The sequence below is a fragment of the Saccharomycopsis crataegensis genome (assembly GCF_037102585.1).
Source record: "Saccharomycopsis crataegensis DNA, jcf7180000000084, whole genome shotgun sequence".
Lineage (NCBI taxonomy): Eukaryota > Fungi > Ascomycota > Saccharomycetes > Ascoideales > Saccharomycopsidaceae > Saccharomycopsis > Saccharomycopsis crataegensis.
The window spans coordinates 2,489,788-2,512,618 of record NW_027043829.1 but is presented as its reverse complement, the minus strand read 5'-3'; the positions used below and the strand labels follow the sequence as shown (position 1 = coordinate 2,512,618).

Genomic DNA, 22,831 nt, shown 5'->3' with positions numbered 1-22,831 from the left:
GGGTAATGGGGCGTCGTCAAATCTCCACCAATCACAGCGCATTTATTGGGCCCGGCCCCTCGATCACACGTGCCTCCGGGGTGCTCCCCCTCGGCCGGCGCGGTAGTTTTTCACGCACGCTGGTTGGACGGGCACTTTCCATCATGGATGGTTATTCATTCATTCACTCATTCATTCATTCGTTCGTTCGTCCATACTTTCGTTTGGTCTTTGCTAGGACTGTCCCGCCAATGGTGAGCTCCATCGACGAAGAGACACTGCAATTGCCATTGCCACGGGTGCTCCCACAAACCACTTTGGCAAATCCCGTGCTCGCCGGAACCATCGTTGACGTCAACACTACTCGCTTCCTCAATTGATCCAAGCTCATATCAATGTAGAAGTGAAAAAACCGGCTGGCCATCTCTCGCGGCTGGCTTTGGACCCTCCACTTTATACCATGCTCACTTATCTGCTCTGAGAAATTGGTGATCTGGAATGGACTATTGAGGAAATTATTGATAACCATCTCTTTACCGGGAGCAATGAGTGCCATGGGACTGACATTGGTCACCTCGCTGACTTTCATCATATACAAATAGGTCAAGTACCCTGTAGTCACACTTCTTATGGTAACACTCCCCACCCTAAAATAGCATGAAGTAGCCCGTAATGGGGTAAACGTAACTGTCAATGGTGAACATCTTTTAATCATTCGGGTGAGGCTAAGAAATAAATTGGCATACTGTAATGACAATTTTGAAGTCATCAAAAGTAATTCACTGTTGGGATCATTTGCCACGGCCTTGATTCGATAATGTGGCATGCTAGGAGTGTAATTTGAATTATCGTAAAACGACGGCAATGATGACGTTGAAATATTAACATCCATGACCTCGTAGACAGATAAAACAGAATCTGAAAATAGTATAACGCATATTAGAAAAATCGTGATTGTTACTTGAGTGAGAATCATTTCAAATATTTTCAGTTCCCTCTTCTTCCCTGATTCCAAGAAGATTAAACTAAAGCATATTTCAGAATTACAAACCTAATGACCACTCGGCGTAAATTTCTCTCACTTAGGCTTTTTCTTTGCTTCTCTTTCTTTCTCTCCTATTTTTTTGTTTCTCCCTCATTCTCTATCATCTGTTTATTATTGAAAAGGATTTGTGTTTGTGGCCGCTTTTATGCATGTCAGACTATAATGTACCAACATGACGGGTGTTTATTATATTATACGAATAGTTCAATAAATTATTTGTGAGCCCGAAGAATATATCTAGTAGTCTCCAATGTGGTTTCCTCTCTTATAGCAGAACTATTAATTATTATATATATACATAAAAAAGACTTACAACAGAAACATTATTTCTAATTAATTTGTAGCATTGGTAGATCATAAAATGGCTTCAAAAGATTAAGTAACAACTGAAAAGAATTTCCAAATAATAATCTTTTGAGCAGAAAAAGCGTGAAGCTTATTGGTGTCTTCGGATATCATTTATTGGATTCCTGGGCCTTGAGATCAACAAATACCTCCGCAAAAATAAGCAGTAAATGAAGAATCACATAGCCAAAAGTAATAAATACGTAAGCCAAATTTTGATCATCTATCTATTAATAGTAAAAATATACCCTAGCAAATCCTTACTCATTAACTTTTTGATTTTACAATTCCTCATTGATGTCATCATCGGAATCCATTAATTCATCCATTAGCGATGGGAAGTCCCCGATCTCAACGTTGGTAGGTTTGGCAAAAGATCCATATTTTGCATTACAGCTGAAATATTTCTTTCCCTTTATACTCCCGTCATTTTTCCCCAATGGTTCATCTAATTCAATACCCACCCAAGGGAATTCTGCTCCAGTAGAGGTGATTTCAGGAATCTTCCCCACATATCTAACCGTCCCTCTTCTCTCGACAGTAATGGAAGAGTCTGGCTTGATACGACATCTGGCACCGACGGCAATCTTCGAGGAACATTGGATGTTATTCTCCAATTCTTGCTGTTGTTTCTCTTTATATTCAGGATTGAATCTCCCCAATTGGTTTTTTTCCTTCCATTTCAAAACTGTGTCCTGTTTATCTTCGTATCCGGTCCCAATATACTTTCCACTATTAAGAATATCAGCGCCAGAAATGTTTTCCATCTCCTGTTGGCTAGATTTGGCAAGCTCTTCAAGCTCAGGATTAGGATTGGTATCGTCGACATGAATTCTGACAAATGGCTTGAGAAAATCAAACTGTGATAATGTGGCCAGGGATTCGCTACCAATGGACTTCAATAGTTGATAATCAGGCGAATTGGATGATCCATAGACTAATAATTTCTGATTTGCTGGGGGGATTCCTGTGATCTGCTCAAGTTTGACTTTGAAATGTGATAGGGTCCAGTTTGGCGAAATTCTTCTTTCGGAAGATGTCAAGGAAGAGGTGACAAACACACTTATATCTGAGGACATTGTTGTTTGTTGTCTGTATTTATTATGTTGTTGTTTCTTCTGTCTATTTAATATAATAACAGATTTCCTATAATTCTTGCTGAGAGGTTTGATTCCTCAATTGCACTTCTTTTATATAAAAAATCATCATTTATTGTGGGATATTATGCTCAATGGGTATGTGTTTTTGGGTGTTTCTGATGTTTGGGTGTTAATCGCCCAAAAGATATTCGTCAGTTTAAAAGAAAATGAAAGAACCTGCTGGTGATGGAAGGCGGGATTGGAATCAACTGGATATCATTTTATTTTAGACTGGCAAAAATGGAGTACAATAACAATAACAATAACAACAATAGTAATAGAGTACGCTACTTCCTTTTTTTTTAAAAAAAAAAAAAAAAAGTCTTTGGTAGCTTTCAGTACCTTGGCTAGCCATTTCAGAACATCAGTACTAACAAGAAAAAACTTTAGAGGTATAACAAGAGTTATAACAATTACAACAACAACAACAACAACAATAACAATAACTACAACAATAACTACAACAATAATAATAAAAGAAGATATAATAACAGAAGGGATAATGCTGATGCTGGTAATGCTAGAAAGTCTGATGGTCCAAAAAGAGAAGCCATTTTGGATCTTGCCAAGTATAAGGACCAGCAAATAAGAGTGAAATTCATTGGTGGAAGACAGGTAATTGGTACATTGAAAGGGTACGATCAATTGATGAACTTGGTGCTTGATGACGTTGAGGAAACTTTGAGAGACCCAGAAGACGATACTGTGCTTTTGAAAGATCAAACCAGAAAGCTCGGCCAAGTGGTGGTTAGAGGCCCATTGTTATTGACAATTTCTCCGGTAGATGGAAGTGAGATCATTGATAATCCATTTGTTAATGAAGAACTTAAAGAAGATGAATAAGCTGAATTTCGGATTACTTCTTAGCTTTTTGTCTTGTGTATGATTAAATAAAAAAAAAAAGTTCAAAAAAAACAGAAAAAAAACAACAAAAAAACAGAAAAACAAACAAACAAGAGAAGGTACTTTTTCTTTAACTGGACTGGTTGTGTATTATTATTTAAATTTGTGATGTATTCTTTCAAATAAATGTTGACAAATAAGATGGCCTTTAGCGATACTTATTCTATCCTGTAATCTCTTTTTTTTTTGCATATGAGGGAAGTACGCTTAAGTTGGAAAAGGGAAATAATTATTACTTTTGTTTTTGCTGGATATGGCTCCAAAATTCACAACCGGTTCAAATGAAGAGTATCTGTTTCCAAATTCCAAATAAATGATTATAGACATGAAGGTATTCTCTGCATAATAGTTTTCATAATTTTCCTAACTATTTCCGCCTTCTTAAAAAACAATCTCTATTTGAATCAACAGGAATATAAACGATATTACTTGTAGGGATATCGCTTTCAGCTTTATCAAATGTGATAAATTTCTCTATTATACGAATGATAAATCCGCAGTTATTATTATTGATCAAATCAATATTGAGATATTTTTTTGTCCAGGAATAAAAACCTTTCTATTGGAAATCTGTTCTTCCATTGCATGACAGTGATATGTATTGTATTCTACCATCCAATTAGAATGATATTACAAATATCTATTTGATAAGATATTAGTAGGACGTCAGAAAAGCTTCCTAGCTAAGATTTATTCGATCTTTCGTAACTATTTCACAGAAATTCACCAATGCATTCTCAAAGTGATGTTATGAATAGTAGAAAGGTTTTGAACATCAAGAAAATTGACCTTCAACTTTCAGGATATCATAATTAGATATTATATATTGATATTGATATAATATCAATTCTATCAAACAAAAGAATAAAAAGAAAAATAAATAATCCAAGTCAAAACATTTTTTCCATTCTGAACATTCATCAATAGATCATCTCAATTCGTGATTTCAATTCAAAAACTCACAGTACGAAAACAAATCCATCACCACATACTTTTGAGAAAACACGATAAATATTCCTGGCGAATCTCGATAATTTACACACATGATCCATTCCATAATATCATTAAAATCACCCAACATCTCTTATATGGGAATATATAGCTAGCCATGTTGGATTGTTTCCCGATAAGGACATTGTGTTACAGCCGGCCAGCAGCTGCAAACGGAGCACATAACTGCAGCAGCTGGCAGTAAAAAAAAAATCTTCTATGGCGATGCCCATTGGGAATTTTTTTTTAAATTTAATTCCATTTCTTTGAGTCAAATCATCTATCGCAAATTATTACATTTTGTTGCCATTAGAACACCAATTTCATACTCATCCCCGAAAATGTCTGCTGAATCCCCAAAGAACGTCATCTTGTTGCCACAAACTAACCAGCTCTTATCTCTTTACACAATCATCAGAAATAAGGAGACCCAAAGATCTGACTTTGTCTTCTACTCCGATCGTATCATCCGTTTACTCGTTGAAGAAGGGCTTAATCAGCTTCCAGTCGAACCAAAAACCGTTTCTACTCCGACCGGTGAAGTGTTTGAAGGGGTCAAGTTCTTGGGTAAGATCTGTGGTGTCAGTATTATCCGTGCTGGTGAATCGATGGAACAAGGTCTCAGGGATTGTTGCCGTAGTGTGAGATTGGGAAAGATTTTGATTCAAAGAGATGAGGAAACCGCATTACCTAAATTGTATTACGAGAAATTGCCAGAAGATATTGCTTCTCGTTATGTTTTCCTTTTGGACCCAATGTTGGCCACTGGTGGGTCAGCAATTATGGCTACAGAAGTCTTACTTTCCAGAGGGGTGAAGCCAGAAAGAATCTTTTTCCTCAATTTGATCAGTAACCCAGAAGGGATCAGTAATTACCATAAAAAGTTCCCAGATATCAAAATCGTCACTGGTGCCGTTGATAGAGGTTTGAATGAGAGTAAACACATTGTCACTGGGCTTGGGGATTTTGGTGATAGATATTATTGTATCTAAGTAATAAAGTGGATGATCTCTCTTTTGTGGATGCGCGTTTTTATTATTATTAACCATGCATGATATTTTCCTCCTGAAGCAGGCTCACTTCGAGGTCGAATCTTATTAATGTCATTTGTAAGGTTGCCTGGATTATTTTATAATTGCAATGAAGTTATCTATTATTAGAAGGAGAACAGAAACAACGTGATTTAGGATTGACCTAGAGTAAGTTGATAAGAATAATGAAGAGATAATAATAATAGTAATAATCATCATCATCATCACCAAGTTAAGGTCTAGCTAGACAGACCTATAATGGAATAAATATAAGACCAAAAAAAGAGGGAAATAAAATAAATTAAAATAAAATAATAAAAATGAACCAGGTCATTAGAGGTTCGAAAATACAACAACATATAAATACCATCATAACCAGCACAATGTTAATGAAAATATGATGATTGGATCTCAGCAAACAGACTGGAAGATTTTCTTTTTATGATTCGGGTTACTGAATATTATCGAAAAAATCTTCTCGTCCATTTCCTCAACACCTATTGCCTCATTTGACTGGTCACCGTAGGCACCGGCCAGTATACCATTTGTCAAAATGATCTGAGTTTTGTCGCTACAAAAGTTCTTGGCCTTGGCGATATAACTGGTGCCTTGAGATTTGAGATAATTTTCTGTAAATTCATAAACCGTCTTCATGGCTTGATTCGGACCATTATTATTATTATTATTAGGCTCCATATATGTGGAGGTTGATGATAACGAAGATGAAGGTGTCATAACTAGGCCGTTTTTGCTTATTTCAGGAGCACTGAATGATAAGGTGTCATCGTTTTCTTTCTCACTGTCGTCTTTTTCATCGCTGCTGCATGGTAGTTGTTTGGGGATGTCTTTTTCATCACGAACCGAACTATTAATCAGTAGGAGTTTTTGCTCAAGTTCTAATCTGGACACGAGCTTCTCGGAAACCATATCATTCTTATGAGAATTATTGTACTTTCCTGAAGCTTCGGCCGCATTCAATTTATAATGATTTTTCACATCGTAACTTCTATGGTTGACATATTCGCCGCAGTTGTCAATGGTTATATAATCCCAGCCGTATTGGTCCAATTCAGTGGAGGTGACTGGTTCATAGTTTTCAATATAATATTCAGTTCGTTGCACAAAATCCTTCAATTTTGCGTTGTGGTTGGCAAAATTGGAAGAAGAAGAGTTGGTGTAGTCTGGGCTAAACGACACTTTCAATTCCATGTTGAATTTCCAATATTTTGGGTTTGTACATTTGATATCCAATAACAATACTTTTAAATTGCAGGGTGACGACGAGACGAGGGAATTTATTTTGCGTAGGTAGAGGTTGATGATGAAGTTCAACCTGCTTCTTCTTTGAGCGGTCGAGTTCGTAGCATCGAATACCGCCACGTTGATTTGGTGGTTGAACAAGTCCAGTAGACATTTTTCAAACGCGATAAACGCGAACTCGTCTCTTAATTGTTCACCATCTTTCTTAAAGAAAGAACTGGTGGGGGTTGGGTTTGGGGGGTTTCTGTTGTCGAGGGAAGCGATCGGACTTAAGTGGTTCCTTCGGACGTTACCAGCGTTGTATATTTTCGAGTACGGATAATTATGGGCCTGGAGATGTTTGATCAAGTATTTAGCGATGGTGCTTTTGCCACAGGCAGGCAATCCAACGAGTATAATGAGCAAGGAATCATTTAGCGAAGAATACGATAGTCCTTTAACCGGGAAACGTTGTGGGTAGTAATCGGTGTCAAACTCGACGGAATTGGTTCTGGAGATCAACGGGGATTCGTTGAAAAACTCCGAGAACGTCTTTCTGATACCGGCAGACATTATTATTATTATTATTATTATTATTATTATTATTATGTATTTTCCGTGTTATAAGTGTTTTTTCATATATATATCTGTTTATTTATTATTGACCCTGGTATTCCTGTATAATTTTTTTTTTTTTTTTTTTTTTTCTCAAGTTGTTGAGAAAACGGCGAAAATGAATGATGATAATAACCCACCCAGCTCACGTCTCACCACCACCACCATCACCAAACCACCACGTTTTCATAACATCATGTGCCACCTAGGCGAGGATCATACGGCAAGTAACTAGCGGTTCTCCACAATATCAGTATTGTTGGGCGAGCGGTGAACAAGCTGTTCTGGATTCAATAGAACCGTCCTCCTCCACCACTACCACCTACGGGAAATTGTGGTTGAGGTGGCGGCAATTAATAAATTAATCAATCAATCAATCAATCAATCACTAAATTAAACGGTGTGGCATATCTCCTCCCACAGAGGGCGGGTGCTCCATTACCACGGGAAGTATCTCAATCTGCTACGCGCACAGAGGGGTTTTTCAACCCGATGCAAAAAAAATGGCTGAACTTATCGGGAGTTTTGTCACTTAACCCAGTAATGCCACTCCTACTGGATGGACAGGATACACACAACAATAGAAGAAGACCAGTGGATAATTGACCTGGGCCTCAACACGCAAACCAATTCATACCATCAATAACAGTATTATTGTTATTAGTGATCACCAATACCCTCTTCCTCTCATTGCTGCATTATTACCATCATTATTATCATTATTAGTTTGTCAAAGATACACACATTTTCCCCCTTATTCCATCTCGTTATTATCATCAACCACCAACCATCAACCCTCTAGGACCTCGAGGTTGTTGTGACAATGACGTCTCCTACCCAGCTGCACATCAGCAATCTCACGTCCAAACTAAAAAAGATGTCAGTCGATAACAAATACCTGGATTACAACATTGATGACGACTCAAAGTACTCGTCGAACCTTGATAACGTCAATCGAACTTTGGTTCCTGAACAATCCAATACCTCATCATCCTCACTTTGTTCGAATTTCCCATCTCAGAATGGAATTAATATCAAAACCACCAGAAAAGATGCCCCGATAGCTGACTCACATCCCGAAATGTTCCCACTACCAGCGTATAACCAGACCCCCATCCCAACGCCTAATCAAACACCATCGGTCAATTCTAGCCTTCTCAACAGTCAAAACAGCTCATTGGTGAACAATAATAACGCATCAAGCTTGAGGGCGAATGCTAATTCCCTTACAAATATAGCATCCTTAAGGGGAGCCACCGTCGGTGTCAATGTTGATAGAAGTAATTTACCTTCTCCAAGTAATCGTCCAGCTTCTTTTCTTGAAACTATGACCTCTAGTTCTCCAGTAATTGTGGATAAAACCATTCCGGAAATTGTCATCGATGAGAAAACTGCAATTCCAAAATCAAGTGATGATGACAGAGATTCTATACAAGAAGGCGATTTTTATACCCCAAAATCCTCGATCAATTCACAAACCATCAAGAATCTCCAAAGAGACTTGGCGAATGCCACAGACGACGACAGCAACGCAGCAAAACAAAATAAGAGCCAATTGGCGCAAGTTATTTCTCAAGAACCAAATGAGACTGAGTTAGGAAAAGCTCCAGTAACAGGGGAAACTTTAGAGGAACAAAATGGTTCTATTGCCGCTGCTTCTACCTCCTCCCCAAAGACAAACTCGGTGATCGATATTAAACAAGTTGGAACTTCCAATAACCTCAAAAATGGCTCTGCCATTGATAATGTCACAGCCGTGGACAAGATCAAAAATGAAGAACCTTTGAAAGACAATAAAGAAGAAGAAAAAGAAGAAGAAGAAGAAGAAGAAGAAGAAAAGAAGAATAAACATGAAAATGATGAAGCTATCACCCAAACAAATGAAAAGAATGATAAAATAAAGAGTCTCTCCATTGATATTAAAGCACCTGAAATTGCTCGCGTCGATGGCCAAGGCACATCTATAGACCGTCCAGAATCCCCTGTGGCCCATACCGGATACACTGACAAGAACAAAAGGTTGTCAAGTACTTCATCTACAAACTCATCCAAAAGATTAAGTGCCATGAACTTTGCGAAAAATTTCATCAATTTATCGGTGTATCATGATAGCGATAGTGAAAAAGGCATGCAGGACATGGATGAAAGCTACCGCGAGGCCCGAAAAGCAGGACAATTACCAGAAGTCGAACTGCTAAGCGAAAATGAAAAAGCACAGACCGAAACGACGACGACGACTACTACTAAACCGAAAAAGACGAAACCGAAAACCGACTCGAATGGCAAAGTAAAGGAAAAGTCCAAGTTTTTTTTGAAAAGATCATTGAGTGATAAGAAACCCAAGAATGAAAATAAGCCGGTTGATGCGGCACCTCCTCAAAGAAGCAAATCTATGAAAAAATTTGGTCCAGGAGTCAACCCAAAGGACTACCACAATAGCAAATTACCTACCAATTTTTCGGTGTTCTTGGGTAAATTTATTATCCCACATTGTGAGATTGTGGAAACTTTCCAGATCCTTGAAAATGACGGAGTCGAATACCCACCCACCAACAAACCGATGCAGGTCTCGAAAAGCTCTAGTGAATTATACTTGTCTACCAATGATTCAGCGGATCAAATAATCACCAATGGAATTATGAAACTGCCTAAATCGAGTAATTCACTAAAGAGATCCACTTCTTTCTTGAAGAAAAATGGATTGAAGTTTTTGAAAGGTGATAGTAACAGCTCTTCTTCAGCCACTGCCACAAATAATTCTACGTCTAATAATAATAATAATAATAATAATAATAACAACAATACCGCCAGCAGTTTGGTGAGAAAACTCAGTTATAGAAAATCCAAGAGTTCAACAAGCATTGGCTCCAATGTTGGAGCATCGCATAATAATTTGTTGTCGTCTACAGGTTTTGATCCTAATAAGAAAATCAATATTAATGACAAGAAGTATTCCAAGGATATCTTCAGATTGGAAACTGATGATTTCATTAAAATTCTGAAATATTGGAATTATGATTACACCTTGCCTGAAGTGTCGGATCTCTTCCCGTATTTGCATAACTTGGAGTTGAATAATAATCAATTCACTTTCTTTAGAAATGATTTAGCGAACACCATTGCCCTTAATGATTCCGATATGCATAAACAGGATTTGAAGTTTCAAGGCAGCAACAGGACCAGCCATAATAATAATAAAAATAATAGTGATAATAATAATAATAACAATAATAACCATACCACCAACTCTGATAGCATCAACGGTTTTGGTACTACTACGCCAGATACTTCGAACTCAGATCTTAGCAAACTTGTCCCATTACCTAACTCTGATAAGTATCTTCTTATTATTAACACCAAAGACTTCTATGAATATGATGACAGTAAAGATCCTAAAGGAGCTTTGAATGAAAATAATTCCGATGGCGATGATGACGATGATATGTTCAATCAGATGGTGGAATACATCAAGAATAAATACTACATTAAGGGGTCAGTGAGTCCTTGGGAAATTTTGGATTACGATGAAACCACCACCCCGATCAGTAAAAAGAAGAGCAAAAATAAGATGGACGACGAAGATAAATCCAAGAAACGGGATTTAAAAGTGAGATTCAATATTGAAGAAGGGTCAGCAGACGAAATTGGTGGCAGTAATAACAACGATACTTCTCAAGGGAAAGCCTCTGGTGCAAGGGACGACTCGAACTCTGAGGTGAAAAAGAATGGTGTTACTGAACACGGATTATCACCATCGTCTAGCGTTCATGAATTTGAAGACACCTACTTTGGGCATTCTTACGTGAAGCTCAAAGATGAAGAGCTTTCCATAAATAATCGGAAATTCACAGGGTACCCAAAGCCATTGAACTCTCTTAAACGAATGAACCGTATCAAGAGTTCCGAAACTGGCGAAGGGAAGTCGACGTTGGCTCATAATCTATACAACAAGAAAATCAATTTGAGAAACTACAATTTCCAAATATTGTTATTATTCAAGATTTCTCACGTCATTGTTTATAATAATAACAACGATTTTGAAGAGTGCATGAAATTTGCCAAGATTTTTGGGTTGTTGCAAAAAAAAATATACCTTAACGAAGAACTTAAGTTGGCGAAATTGAACTCCAAAGACAAGTTTTTCAACGAGGCCCATTGTTTTGTGTTGAATTATGACGCGAAGAAATTGAGCGAGTTTGATATTGTTCATTATAATGAAAATGAAAATGTGATTCTTGGGTTAGAATCCACCGATACCAAAGAGTTAAATTTGAAATCTCCGATCATGAGCCAGAATAACAATCTTGATGAGCGATACGAATCGAAATATAATGGCAAGCGGGTGGCGTTCAATTCCAAGTTTGAATCGGTGGATACTAATCTATTGAGATTCAAGCAGAAGAACAATTTCCATACCAGGAGTGATTTGGCGAAATATTTGAGCGTCAATAACCCGTTTTTGGTGCCTTATTCCTCGTCGGTGTTGAAGAACAATTTGACTAATTGGAATAAAAACTATTTGTTGCACGAGAAGTTTGAGAACTGGTTGATTACCAGCGGGTCAGAGATTTATCAAAACATTTACGTGGGGAATATCATTGATTACAATAATGTGATTTCTAATAATAAACTTAAAGAAAAAAAGCAAGCATTAATGAAGCAACTCGGCAGTTTTGATACCAAGCAGAACCCGGAATTGACTTATAAGATCCGTGGGACGTTGTTGGCGCTCGACCAGAAAATTGACAACAATAATGCCCAGAATGCCAATAACGATTATAAAGTGTTGATCAATTGTAAAGAAGGGGTGGAGTTCCCAAAAGTCGAATTGATCGATTCGGTGTTTCAGAAATCGGAAAAATTGTTATCGAAGGAAACCGATTTGATATATTTGGAATTCCCATCATCAGGTTCGTACGCGTTGTCGTCGATCACCAATAGTCATATGTTGAGCATTATCAATTTCTTGAAATTATTGCATTACTTGAGCATCACTAAAGGTCATAAGATTTTGATTTATTGCTACGATGGGTTCACTCATTTATCGCTTTTGAGTTTGATGCTTGAGATCAGTTATACGTTCAACAATTTGAACAATGCGATATTGAAGTATTATTTGGTGTACGAGAAGTATTTATATTGGTTCAAGATTGATTACGAAATCATGAATTTTTTGCAAGGGTTTTTGTTGTTTTATTCTCCACGGAACCCTGATCAAGAAGGATTGAAATTGGGAGGATTGCAAAACACCCACCGAACCATCGGATCGATTGATTACAAGCAGGTGAAACATTGGTACGAAGCGGGGTATTTGGCGCAGTACAATTTGAATCCGTTTGAATTTTTGAAGATTTATCAAACGAATCCGAAATTGAAGGCGTTGAAAAATAATAGCGTCATCAATGATGAATTGTACCCAATTGAGGACGAGAAACACGGGTTGCCGCTCAAAGCAAAAGAAGATACCTGGTTTTCTCCGGAAAACGATAATAATTTACCATCGAGGATTTTGCCATACTTGTATCTTGGGGGCATCAATCATCTTAGTTCGAAAACGATTTTGGAATTACTCGAGATCAATTATATCATTACGATTGGTGAGAAGCCGACGTGGCTCAATTTGGTAGAATTTGATAATAAATTCAATTACGAGGGGCTCGATCCGGTGTTGAAGGCGAAATTCAACAAGAATGATATTATTGAAATTGACAACCCGTTACCGTTCGTCAAGAAATTGATTTATTTGCCTAATGTGCAAGACAATGGGATCGATTCATTCGAGCCGTATTTCTTGTATTTGTTGAGAGTGATTAGACGGTTGAGAGAAGAAAACCAAAAGTTGGATGAAGAAGAGCAGCAGCAGCAGCATAATGATGAGCAATTGAAGAAGACTGGGAGAAATAAAGTGTTGGTCAATTGTAAAGTTGGGGTATCGAGATCGGCGTCTTTATGTATTGCGGAAGTGATGAATTTCCTCAAGATTTCTTTGCCAAGGGCCTATTTATACGTTCGAGTACGTCGATTGAATTTGATTATCCAACCGAACTTGAAGATTTTTTACAATTTGGCGGAATTAGAAGAGATTTTGACGATCAAGGAGAACATCAAGATCAAGTACATCAATTCGAAGATCGAGGATTATAACAAGAAACACAAATTGCGGGAAAATAACATTGAAGGAGGTATTGCCGAAGATGGAGGGTCAAGGAAGAAAAAGGCGTTGCCTTTGAGAAAGATGAGGGTTTTAAGAGAGGTAGATTGGCATATTCTTTGTAAAGAAATCGATATTTTGAATAGTCATTACATTAAGGCTTAACTTTTTTTTCTTTGATTAAGTTTATTTTTACGTTTTGCACTTATCTTTTTTTTGTTCCATTTCGCTTCAGTTACTTTCTTCATTTCATTTCATTTCATTTCTTTTCGACATGGGTTTGGTGGTTTTGCTGCCGAATATTTTTTTTTTTATATTCTTTTATTTGACTGCTTCCTTTGAGTTGTTAATTATCTGTGTTTCAACATTGTAAAGGGTGTTTTCCTCACTGTAGGAGGGTTCAGCAGTGCCCCAAGGTTATGTTACTACTACTATTAAATGGATGTCTGTGATCTTACTTTCTTTATCCTCAAATATATTCATTTATTTATTTATTTATTTATTTATTTATTTATTTATTTATTGATCATTGGGTGACACAGACATGTCAAAAAACAGCAAAAAAAAAAGTGACATACGCACGCACGCACAGCACAGCACAGCACAGCACAGCACAGCACCCCTTAATTCCGTCGTCCGTGGTCCGTCACTGACACTTTTTTTTTTTTTTTGTCCTCTACAATTGATTGCTATTGGCTTTTGCCACCTGAAACCCGGGTCCTGTCTGTTTGTTGTATGTATATATATAAATAGATCCTGGGTTTCTGTTTCTGTTTCCCTTTTTCTGTTTCTCTTTATCTCTGCTTCTTCTTCTTTATCTCTCTTCAACTATTATTGATAATAAACCTGTTCCTACTACAATGACCAATCCTCAAGACTCATCCTCCTCTTCTATCGAGGATATCTCACATCGTGAAGGCACCGATACCACCGATACCTCCCTCAGATATGCTGCTTACACCAACCGGTTGCGGACCATCTTGATGGCATCACATCGGTATATTGCCTATACTTCTGATATTGGCGAGTCGTTCCGGCCAGTGGCCCATCCGTACTTGGTGTCGTTTGGCTACGGGATTTCGTGGGCGTATATCTTGGGAGACGTGGGGTACGAGGGATGGAAGGCGAAAATGAGGAAAGAAGGCCGGTACTCTCCAGGAATGTACCCGTGGTCGAACAATATCCCGGCCAAGGAGTCGTTGGTGGCCCAACTGCGGGCTGACCCCAGTTTACCAGACTGGAAAGAAGTGGCATTAGAACGAGGGATCTTCCAATCGGTGGCCAGTATGGGGTTGCCGGCGTTCACGATCCATTCATCGGTGAAGTATAGTGCGAAATACGTTTTCAATGCTCGGAATTTCCCCAAGATGGCGAGAATGCGGACTTTTGGACCGGTGGCGGTTGGGTTGGCGGTGGTGCCAGTGCTTCCTTATTTGTTTGATAAGCCGGTGGAACATGCGGTTGGGGTTTTATTTGCAAAGACTAAAGAAACTTTTGGTAGTAAGAAATTAGATTAAATGTGGTGTGTGTGTGTGTGTGTGTTTTAGAATGAATGAATGAAGATGGGACGGGACGGCTGTACATAGATAGATAGATAGATAGATAGACAGAATTTAGATTGGTTATACTTTTCTTTTTTTGTTAACAACGTTTGTTTGTTTGTTTTGTGAATAAAAATAAAATTGGTGTTTTGTCTTTCTATGAAGATATATATACGGTTTGTAGTTTTTGGTAATCACATTACATTTAGCTGGTTTTAAATGGAGATAAAATAACCATTTCATACACCAACAATTGGGGGATTCTTGCAACCCCTCAGAACAAGATATGAAAAAAAAAAAAACTTACTTGCATTATGATTCAATCTTCAAATAACAACAAAACATTTTTCATTATAATAATTTTATAGACTTTCTTGATTTCTTTCTTGCTTTTTTTTTGAATGTTAATTTACAACTATAGTACACAGAACCAACCAAACCGTTGTTCCAAAATAATCAACCAGCGAGGGTCCTTCCTTCAATGGAAAATAATAACGAAAAAAGATGATGATGATGATGATGATGATGATGATGATGATGATGATGATGATGATGATGATGATGATGATGATGATGATGATGATGATGATGATGATGATAATGTCTAATCAACATCTGATATCCAATGAGCGTACACACACACACCAATGACAATAAATAAATAAATATCTCATACCAAGGGCCAAAATATCATGACAACAAATACCTCACAATACCAAATATCATGACAAATCTCAATCGGTCACACTGCCATCTCTTGGACGATAATGGATTCCCTTGGCTTCCAAATCATTCACCACGTCGGGTGGCAACTTCCCACTGACCTTGACGGCGTACAACCCTGGTTGGAAATTATCAATTCTCAACCATTTGGCCACCCAACTCTGCTCGGCTTCCCCAAGGGCAACGATCCCTTCGAAAGATGGTGAAGTACATTCGATAACGTTGGTGGTGTCCTCGCCTGCAAAACTTAGCTCGGCCTCGCAGTTGGGACAGCCTTCTCTGAGAAACTGCTGTTGGGTTCTGATGACCCCACACAACATGCACGCTCTTTCTTGTCTAAGGGACATTGAATGTGGTTAATATAGATAGACAGGCGAACAAATAAATATATAAATATATAAATCAATCAATCAATCAATCAATCAACCCAGAGTGGGTCTCCTCCCATTTGGCAAAAAAAAAACCCACACAGAAAAAACTCCCCGCGGCGGCCAACAGAGATTTATTGTTACCCGGAGAAGAGACCACCACCACCACCACCACCGTATACTCTCTGTTGGACAATCATCATCACCGTCGCCGCCTGCAATTGGTTTTGCAATCCGGTGATATTGAGTCCTTATTTTAAAACAATAATTGCACGATGATCAAGTGACTCACTCCTATGAAAAGAACCTTGGTTAGAAAATGGGCATTTTCTCGTTCAGTTTCCCAGCCACCAGTAGTGTCTGTTCTGCACATCCATCTTCCTGAAATGACAAACCCATAGTGAGTCCGGTTATCTTTTGTAGCTTATTATATATATTATAACACACTGCCCACACAATAATCGGCCAGGAAGAAGCTGCTCATGTTGGCTGGCGATAACGCACCATCGGCTCAAAACCGCATCTTTTTGATTCCAAAATTTCTTCTTTTTATCTTCTTCTTTATCTTATATTATTATTATTATTATTATTATCACTAGTTATCGTATCTTCTATATATATACTATCAAATCACATATATATATACCCACTCCTTTTAGATGAGCGTGACAGACCAGCCCCTTTCCGGAGTATCAACGTGAGTACTGCTTGAAAACACACACACACACACACTCATGTGCAATCCTTTGGCATCACAAATACTAACCGCCACAGTCTTTATATCCGCAATCTCAATGAGAAAGTAGGGATTACTACTCTCACGAAAAAACTACGGTCGGTGTTTGCCAAAAATAACTGGGGCGAGGTGGTGTCGATCACCGCCCGCAAAAACCTCAAACTGAAAGGCCAGGCGTTCGTGGCGTTCAAATCCCCACTGGAGTGCCAGAAATGTTTACAAGAGTTCCAGAAATTGTTGGATAATGATGATGATGATGATGATGGTTTCTTGATATTCGATAAGAAGCCCGAGATCCTGCTTGCAAAAACCGATTCCGACATGGCGTTGCAATGTAAATTCCCACCAACCACCGCCGAAGAATTGATAAACGATCGGAAACTCAAGAAGCAACAACGAGAGAAAGCAATCAAGGAAGAAAAAGAAAAAGAAGAAGAGAAAGAACTTGAGCGGAAGAAACAGAAACAACAAGGAAACCTGGATAATGCCAATAATAAACGAGCCAATTCCGGGGATTCGCAAGAACTACCACCGTCCAAGAAGACCAAAGTGGATTTATCAGCATTACCCCCAAACAAAAACTTGTTACTCCAGAATTTGCCATCAGATATTACGGAAGACAGCCTCGTGGAGATATTTGGCAAGTTTGCTGGGTTTGTGGAGATCAGATTGGTCAAAGTACGTAATGTCAGTTTTGTGGAGTATGAAAGTGAGGCCGATTCGATGGTGGTGAAGGAAAAGTTGGGGACGACGTTTAAAATCGGCGACGTTGACGTATCGTTGAATTATGCTAAAAAATGAATAATTCAAATTGTATTATTATTATATTTTAATAAATAAATAAATGATTTATTTGCAGAGAGATTGTAAACCCTTTGCACTAACTAACTAACTAACTAACTAACTAACTAACTAACTGACTAACTGACTGATATGATTGATTGATAATTCATGTGACCCTTCTTTTCTTATTTTTTAATGCGCTGAAAAATTTTGGTGATTGTAAAACATACGATAGAACTGTCAATTCCGTTTATATGATAATATCTATCCAATATGCAATCGCTACTATCGAGAACATGGATTCGTGGTGTTAGCCAGCGATCCCCTCGATCTCCAATATCCCCCATCAGATTGCAAACACGGAAACTTTCCGACTTCACTGCGACGATCCAAACGTTGACCGACTCATTCATCACCCTTCATTCATCGCTGGGGGTTCCATGGTGGGTGCTTGTGCCAATGGTGACGTTTGCATTCAGATCCACCATCACTCTACCATTAGCGGTTCTCAACCGCAAAAGAATATTGAAACAAAGACTGCTTCGGCCGATTCTTGATTCGATGTACCCGATCCTCAAATTCAACTTGATGCGTAAAGTATTGAAACGCAATAAAGTCTCATCATCATCATCATCATCATCATCATCATCATCATCATCAACAACAGCAACAGCAACAGCAACAACAACCAAGAATCCAAACGACATGGTGGTATCTACTACTGATCCATTCGCATCGCTATCGTACGAACAAGTGGTGCTTCTTGCCGCCAAGGAGAAACGTAAACGTCAAAAGAAATTGTACCGTGAGAATCGTTGCCAAGTATGGAAGAATTTCTGTCTTCCGGTATTACAAATTCCTCTTTGGATCATGGTATCTTTAACGATCAGGAATCTTTGTGGGTGGAACAGTTTCTTGATTTCCTCGGGATCCGAGGTCCTGAAAATCGATCCGTCGTTGCTCGATGGGGGGATATTATGGTTTTCTGATTTATCGCACGCCGATCCATACGGGATCTTACCGGTGATGTTGGGGGTGGTATCATTGACGAATATGGAACTCGTGGCGAAGTTTAATCCCATGGGTAAAAATGGCAGTGGCAGTGGCAGCAGTGGCAGGTTTGTCAAAGATACGTTTTCCAATCGTCGGACGGTGTACGATTCGATGTTGGATATTTCTCGATTATCGGTAGTGTTTCTCATGGGGATTGCTTCACAGGCTCCAGCGATCTTGACATTATATTGGATCAGTTCAAATGTGTTCTCATTGATTCAGAACGTGGTGTTCCAATACGTGTGGCCATTGAACCCCGGGTTCTATAATGAAAATTTCATGATCAATGATCAAAAAGTTTATTCTAAAGAAACCGAGACCCTAAGTTATATGAACGATGGGGGTAGACTGTCGAATAATAACGGGGAAATTAAAAAGATGACAGGACAAGAAGTGGATGATTTGCTTAAATTGGAAATGAAATGAAAATGAATATGAAATGGATTGGATACTGTAAATATCTCATTGAAAAAAAAAAAAAAAAAAAAAAAAGAATATGGTAACAATGATTCGAAATTGGAAGGGGAAATTGAAAAAATGAGATGAAGATTGGCATGAAAATTTGGCATCAATCTTGAAATTGAAGATGACTTCATGAGATCCAAAAAATTGGCAACTAAAATACCTCAGAATATAAAACATTCAAAATACAAAATGTACAATTAGTATTACTTTTTCTTAAATAATCAAGTATCGAATTAATCATTGGAATTAATCATTGGAATTAATCATCTACAAAAAATAATAACTATAATCATATATAATATATACATCAAGACAACCTTGTCAATATTATCCAATAGATACCGACTTTTATTCATCAGTCCATAAGTGGCGCCAATTTCGACCAAGTAAGATAATAATATAAACCGCCCCAAAAAAATCTGATAATTCATAAGAAGCTGCTTTAGGGCTGGGAAAAACAAAATTATCTTCAAATGGATATGTCCCCATTTATTCATATATCCACCCCCCAAAAAATAGAAGATAGTAATATAAATATTATCTTCAAATAGATACCATACCCTCACAATTCATTCATTTATTCTTTCTAAATCACAACAAACACCCCCAGATGAGAGATGAGATAATATTTGATGTTTCTCACTTCTTCTTCTTCTTATTATTATTATTATCAATTCCAAGAGCACTCAAAACACTAACGTTTTCCAACGCCATCATCGCCGCTCGTTGACTCGCCAATTTTTTATTATTATCAATCCCTTGACCTAAAAATACCCCATCAACAAACACTTTGGCCACGGTTTTCTTCTGACTTAAAGTGGTGAATTTGTATTCTGGCACCAATCTTTGTTGTCCCACTAATGCGTACAAAGTATTTTTCGCAGAATGATCGATTGGTGTATCGTGGGGATCTGGTTTGGAAGGCGGGACCGGTTGTTGTTGTTGATGATGGAACTGGTTGTACGGATTATTTTGGGGATTGTGGAGATAATTTGGATTATTTTGAGGATTATGGAGATAATTTGCAGGAGGAACGGTATTACCAAAGAACTGCTGGGGCATTCCTTGGTGGACTCCTGAGGGTATTGTCGATGATAGTATTCCTGGAGCATCGTACCCATAATATGGTGAAGCACCACGCATTGTGGCAAATCCATAAACATCTCCCAATGACACTCCAGTGGAAGCAGTTTGTCCTCCTTCCAGGGATAAATGCGACTCAGTGACGGTTGGGGTGATGGAGGTATTGTACATCCTAATGTCCATATCATCGCCATTTTTTGATGATCCAGAACTAGAATCACTATCAAGATTATTTGAAGGACGGGTTTTCTTTCGTTTATTATTTTCATTCACCAATATATCATCATCATCATCATCATCATCATCTTTTTCATCACCACCTGAATATTTCCGTAAATGATAATTCTTCACTAATCCATCGACTTTTTGAGGATTATCAAATAAACTATGAAGACAATTATTTTCTGCTTCGGCAATGGTGTTGCCGAAATCCGTGGTCATGACATCCTCGCCAATTAAGCACACGACTTTGAATGGACGGGTGGTGGTTTTCAATGCCATGGTGGTTTTTAGACCTTTCAATAGGAGTTGGGATTTATAGTATTCGACGCGCTTTTTGAAACTGGGGTTATTATTAGTATGTGTCCGGGTTTCTCTGATTTCCGGAAATGTTGAAGGTATCGTGGGAATAGTGGTGGTGATGCCATCTCCAACCTTTATGGAGAATAATATCGATAACCAAATCTTGATACTGGCGGAATTTGCATAATTTTCCGATAATAGGGCCCCAATGTACGCGTAGAAAGTATCGGTATATAGTTCGTTTCGTTCAAGGTTATCAAACAATTCCCCAGTGATGAATGACGAAGAAGAAGATGATGATGAAGCGACAGGGAATTTTTCCACTTGGTTCAATTTGATGAGATCGAAAAGTTGCGACGATTTGATATGGAGATTGTAATCCAAGGCAAGCTGGTTGAAATATTGAGAGTTGAATACCTGGCTTTGCTTTTCGATGGTGAGTTTTTGGGATAGTTTGGGATACTTTTCCTGGATGATGAGGATGGTGATGAAATTGATGAATTGGTACCCCAAAATATTGAGTTTCTTATGTTCTTCTTGGTACCGGTAGAATTTCTCCAACGTTGGTTTGTCGAATTGGCCAGTGGAATTGGTGATTTTCTCAACAATACTGGGATGGAAGAATGCCAGGATCAGTAATCTGGGGGAAGTGATGGCCAACAATTGGGGTTTGCTGAAACCGTTTCCGTGTTTGACATTCTTGTTGAATTTCGCGTTGAAATCGTTGTTTGCGAGGTTGAATTGGGCAATCTGGTTGAGAATGTTATCAGGTTCTTCAACAGCAATACGTTTCAATCGCGACGCCAATTTGATCTGGGCAGTGTCCAACAATGGCACCATGGTGTCAGCAGCGTGGTTCTTGTCGGACAATTTGTAGTACTCTTTCCATTCTTTGAGGACGGTGCGGTCGACCGCGGTGTGCAACAACTGGGACACCGAGTGGTGGACCTGGTCGGCGTACACGCTCATTTCCACGAGCTTTTGGAGGGTGACTTGTTCCATCGTGTGATCATTATTTGGTTTGATGGAGAGAGAGAGAGAGAGAGAGAGAGAGAGTTACAGCGTGGTGGTGAAGCACCAAAAAGGAGATCAATTATGGTTTCTAATGCTTTTTGGTCAGGTGATTATTGCCCATAATTGGCATCATCTATTATGTTATATCTATTATGTTATATCTATTATATATATATATATATATTATATCTCAATCTTTTATTATTTCACTCCCCTCCATCGACAATACAAACCCCGGCTCAAAGTAACATTCCTGACAATCGTCGTCATCGACGTCATTTTCACTGATCAACACTTGGAAATCAAGGAAATCGTGAGGTTTCACCAGCACCTCACTGCCAAACCCCTCCAGTACCGCGATCATTGGGGCATGCCAGGTTCCTGGCCCGTAAGTCACTGCCTGGTTCGCCATACAATAGAATGCTTCGATGGTCTGAGGATCCGGCAACTTATTAGGATCGTCGTCATCACTCAAGCAACACACCACGATGTACCCCACCTTATTTCTTGCTCTCCCCATAGGAGTGAATGTTTGGCTCGAATATCTATGACGTTCCAACACTTTCCCGGTGTATTGGAAACTGTGGTTGGTGATGTTGGACATGGCGTGGATTGGAGGGAAGCATCGGAAGATGTTGAGGTTGGTCAGTTGCGATTGAGGACTTGACGATTGGGAGAAATGGTTGGCGACCTGCGAGACTTTTCTAAGTTTTATGGCGGTGCCATAGTTGGCGTTGGCGGTGGCGGTGGCGTTGGTATTTGTTGCGGAGGTGGCGATTTCCTCGTCTGGCGACACGATTGATCCAAACTTTGCAAACCCTTTGATGGTGAGTGGTTCGACCTTGATTGGGGTGGAGGAGTTGAATTCTGAGGCACCGAAAGTTTTGAGGGGCATTATTATAATACTGATGGTGGAAGAAGAAGAAGAAGAAGAAGAAGAAGAAGAATACTAATAAGAAGAAGAAAGAAAGAACAATAAAGAAGAAAGAAGAAGATATGATATGATAAGATAAGATAAAATGCTTCTGCCGGGCGACCGGTGACATGAAAAAACATGGGTTCCTACAAATTATTACATCAAATGGAATCATCATCATTTATTATCA

At 38.5% G+C, this 22,831-nt stretch overlaps 13 protein-coding genes across 13 annotated transcripts; 7 read left to right on the top strand and 6 right to left on the bottom strand. All coding sequences in view use genetic code 12, as the record gives it.

Moving 5' to 3' along the window:
* Positions 1–175: 175 nt before the first annotated feature.
* DASC09_041110 (uncharacterized protein) lies at positions 176–871 on the bottom strand (the record flags this gene model as incomplete). The annotated part of the gene is made up of 1 exon (XM_064997710.1): positions 176–871. The coding sequence occupies one exon, from the start codon at positions 869–871 to the stop codon at positions 176–178; it is 696 nt and encodes a 231-aa protein (XP_064853782.1).
* Positions 872–1,650: 779 nt separating this feature from the next.
* Positions 1,651–2,448, bottom strand: ALF1 (Alf1p; the record flags this gene model as incomplete). Its single annotated transcript, XM_064997709.1, has 1 exon — positions 1,651–2,448. One exon carries the CDS (start codon positions 2,446–2,448, stop codon positions 1,651–1,653), a length of 798 nt encoding a protein of 265 aa, XP_064853781.1.
* A 300-nt stretch (positions 2,449–2,748) lies between these two features.
* DASC09_041090 (U6 snRNA-associated Sm-like protein LSm7) lies at positions 2,749–3,351 on the top strand (the record flags this gene model as incomplete). The annotated part of the gene is made up of 2 exons (XM_064997708.1): positions 2,749–2,790; positions 2,899–3,351. 2 exons carry the CDS (start codon positions 2,749–2,751, stop codon positions 3,349–3,351), a joined length of 495 nt encoding a protein of 164 aa, XP_064853780.1.
* Positions 3,352–4,742: 1,391 nt separating this feature from the next.
* On the top strand, positions 4,743–5,393 carry FUR1 (uracil phosphoribosyltransferase; the record flags this gene model as incomplete). Its single annotated transcript, XM_064997707.1, has 1 exon — positions 4,743–5,393. The coding sequence occupies one exon, from the start codon at positions 4,743–4,745 to the stop codon at positions 5,391–5,393; it is 651 nt and encodes a 216-aa protein (XP_064853779.1).
* A 450-nt stretch (positions 5,394–5,843) lies between these two features.
* PFK27 (6-phosphofructo-2-kinase) lies at positions 5,844–7,244 on the bottom strand (the record flags this gene model as incomplete). The annotated part of the gene is made up of 1 exon (XM_064997706.1): positions 5,844–7,244. One exon carries the CDS (start codon positions 7,242–7,244, stop codon positions 5,844–5,846), a length of 1,401 nt encoding a protein of 466 aa, XP_064853778.1.
* Positions 7,245–8,163: 919 nt separating this feature from the next.
* DASC09_041060 (uncharacterized protein) lies at positions 8,164–13,602 on the top strand (the record flags this gene model as incomplete). Its single annotated transcript, XM_064997705.1, has 1 exon — positions 8,164–13,602. The coding sequence occupies one exon, from the start codon at positions 8,164–8,166 to the stop codon at positions 13,600–13,602; it is 5,439 nt and encodes a 1,812-aa protein (XP_064853777.1).
* Positions 13,603–14,297: 695 nt separating this feature from the next.
* DASC09_041050 (mitochondrial fission process 1 family protein) lies at positions 14,298–14,954 on the top strand (the record flags this gene model as incomplete). The annotated part of the gene is made up of 1 exon (XM_064997704.1): positions 14,298–14,954. The coding sequence occupies one exon, from the start codon at positions 14,298–14,300 to the stop codon at positions 14,952–14,954; it is 657 nt and encodes a 218-aa protein (XP_064853776.1).
* A 425-nt stretch (positions 14,955–15,379) lies between these two features.
* Positions 15,380–15,586, top strand: DASC09_041040 (uncharacterized protein; the record flags this gene model as incomplete). Its single annotated transcript, XM_064997703.1, has 1 exon — positions 15,380–15,586. One exon carries the CDS (start codon positions 15,380–15,382, stop codon positions 15,584–15,586), a length of 207 nt encoding a protein of 68 aa, XP_064853775.1.
* A 126-nt stretch (positions 15,587–15,712) lies between these two features.
* SPT4 (transcription elongation factor SPT4) lies at positions 15,713–16,048 on the bottom strand (the record flags this gene model as incomplete). Its single annotated transcript, XM_064997702.1, has 1 exon — positions 15,713–16,048. One exon carries the CDS (start codon positions 16,046–16,048, stop codon positions 15,713–15,715), a length of 336 nt encoding a protein of 111 aa, XP_064853774.1.
* Positions 16,049–16,728: 680 nt separating this feature from the next.
* Positions 16,729–17,606, top strand: MUD1 (Mud1p; the record flags this gene model as incomplete). The annotated part of the gene is made up of 2 exons (XM_064997701.1): positions 16,729–16,766; positions 16,844–17,606. 2 exons carry the CDS (start codon positions 16,729–16,731, stop codon positions 17,604–17,606), a joined length of 801 nt encoding a protein of 266 aa, XP_064853773.1.
* A 255-nt stretch (positions 17,607–17,861) lies between these two features.
* On the top strand, positions 17,862–19,067 carry COX18 (membrane insertase COX18; the record flags this gene model as incomplete). The annotated part of the gene is made up of 1 exon (XM_064997700.1): positions 17,862–19,067. The coding sequence occupies one exon, from the start codon at positions 17,862–17,864 to the stop codon at positions 19,065–19,067; it is 1,206 nt and encodes a 401-aa protein (XP_064853772.1).
* A 678-nt stretch (positions 19,068–19,745) lies between these two features.
* DASC09_041000 (uncharacterized protein) lies at positions 19,746–21,713 on the bottom strand (the record flags this gene model as incomplete). The annotated part of the gene is made up of 1 exon (XM_064997699.1): positions 19,746–21,713. One exon carries the CDS (start codon positions 21,711–21,713, stop codon positions 19,746–19,748), a length of 1,968 nt encoding a protein of 655 aa, XP_064853771.1.
* A 202-nt stretch (positions 21,714–21,915) lies between these two features.
* On the bottom strand, positions 21,916–22,620 carry DAL3 (ureidoglycolate hydrolase; the record flags this gene model as incomplete). Its single annotated transcript, XM_064997698.1, has 1 exon — positions 21,916–22,620. The coding sequence occupies one exon, from the start codon at positions 22,618–22,620 to the stop codon at positions 21,916–21,918; it is 705 nt and encodes a 234-aa protein (XP_064853770.1).
* Between the last annotated feature and the right edge of the window lie 211 nt (positions 22,621–22,831).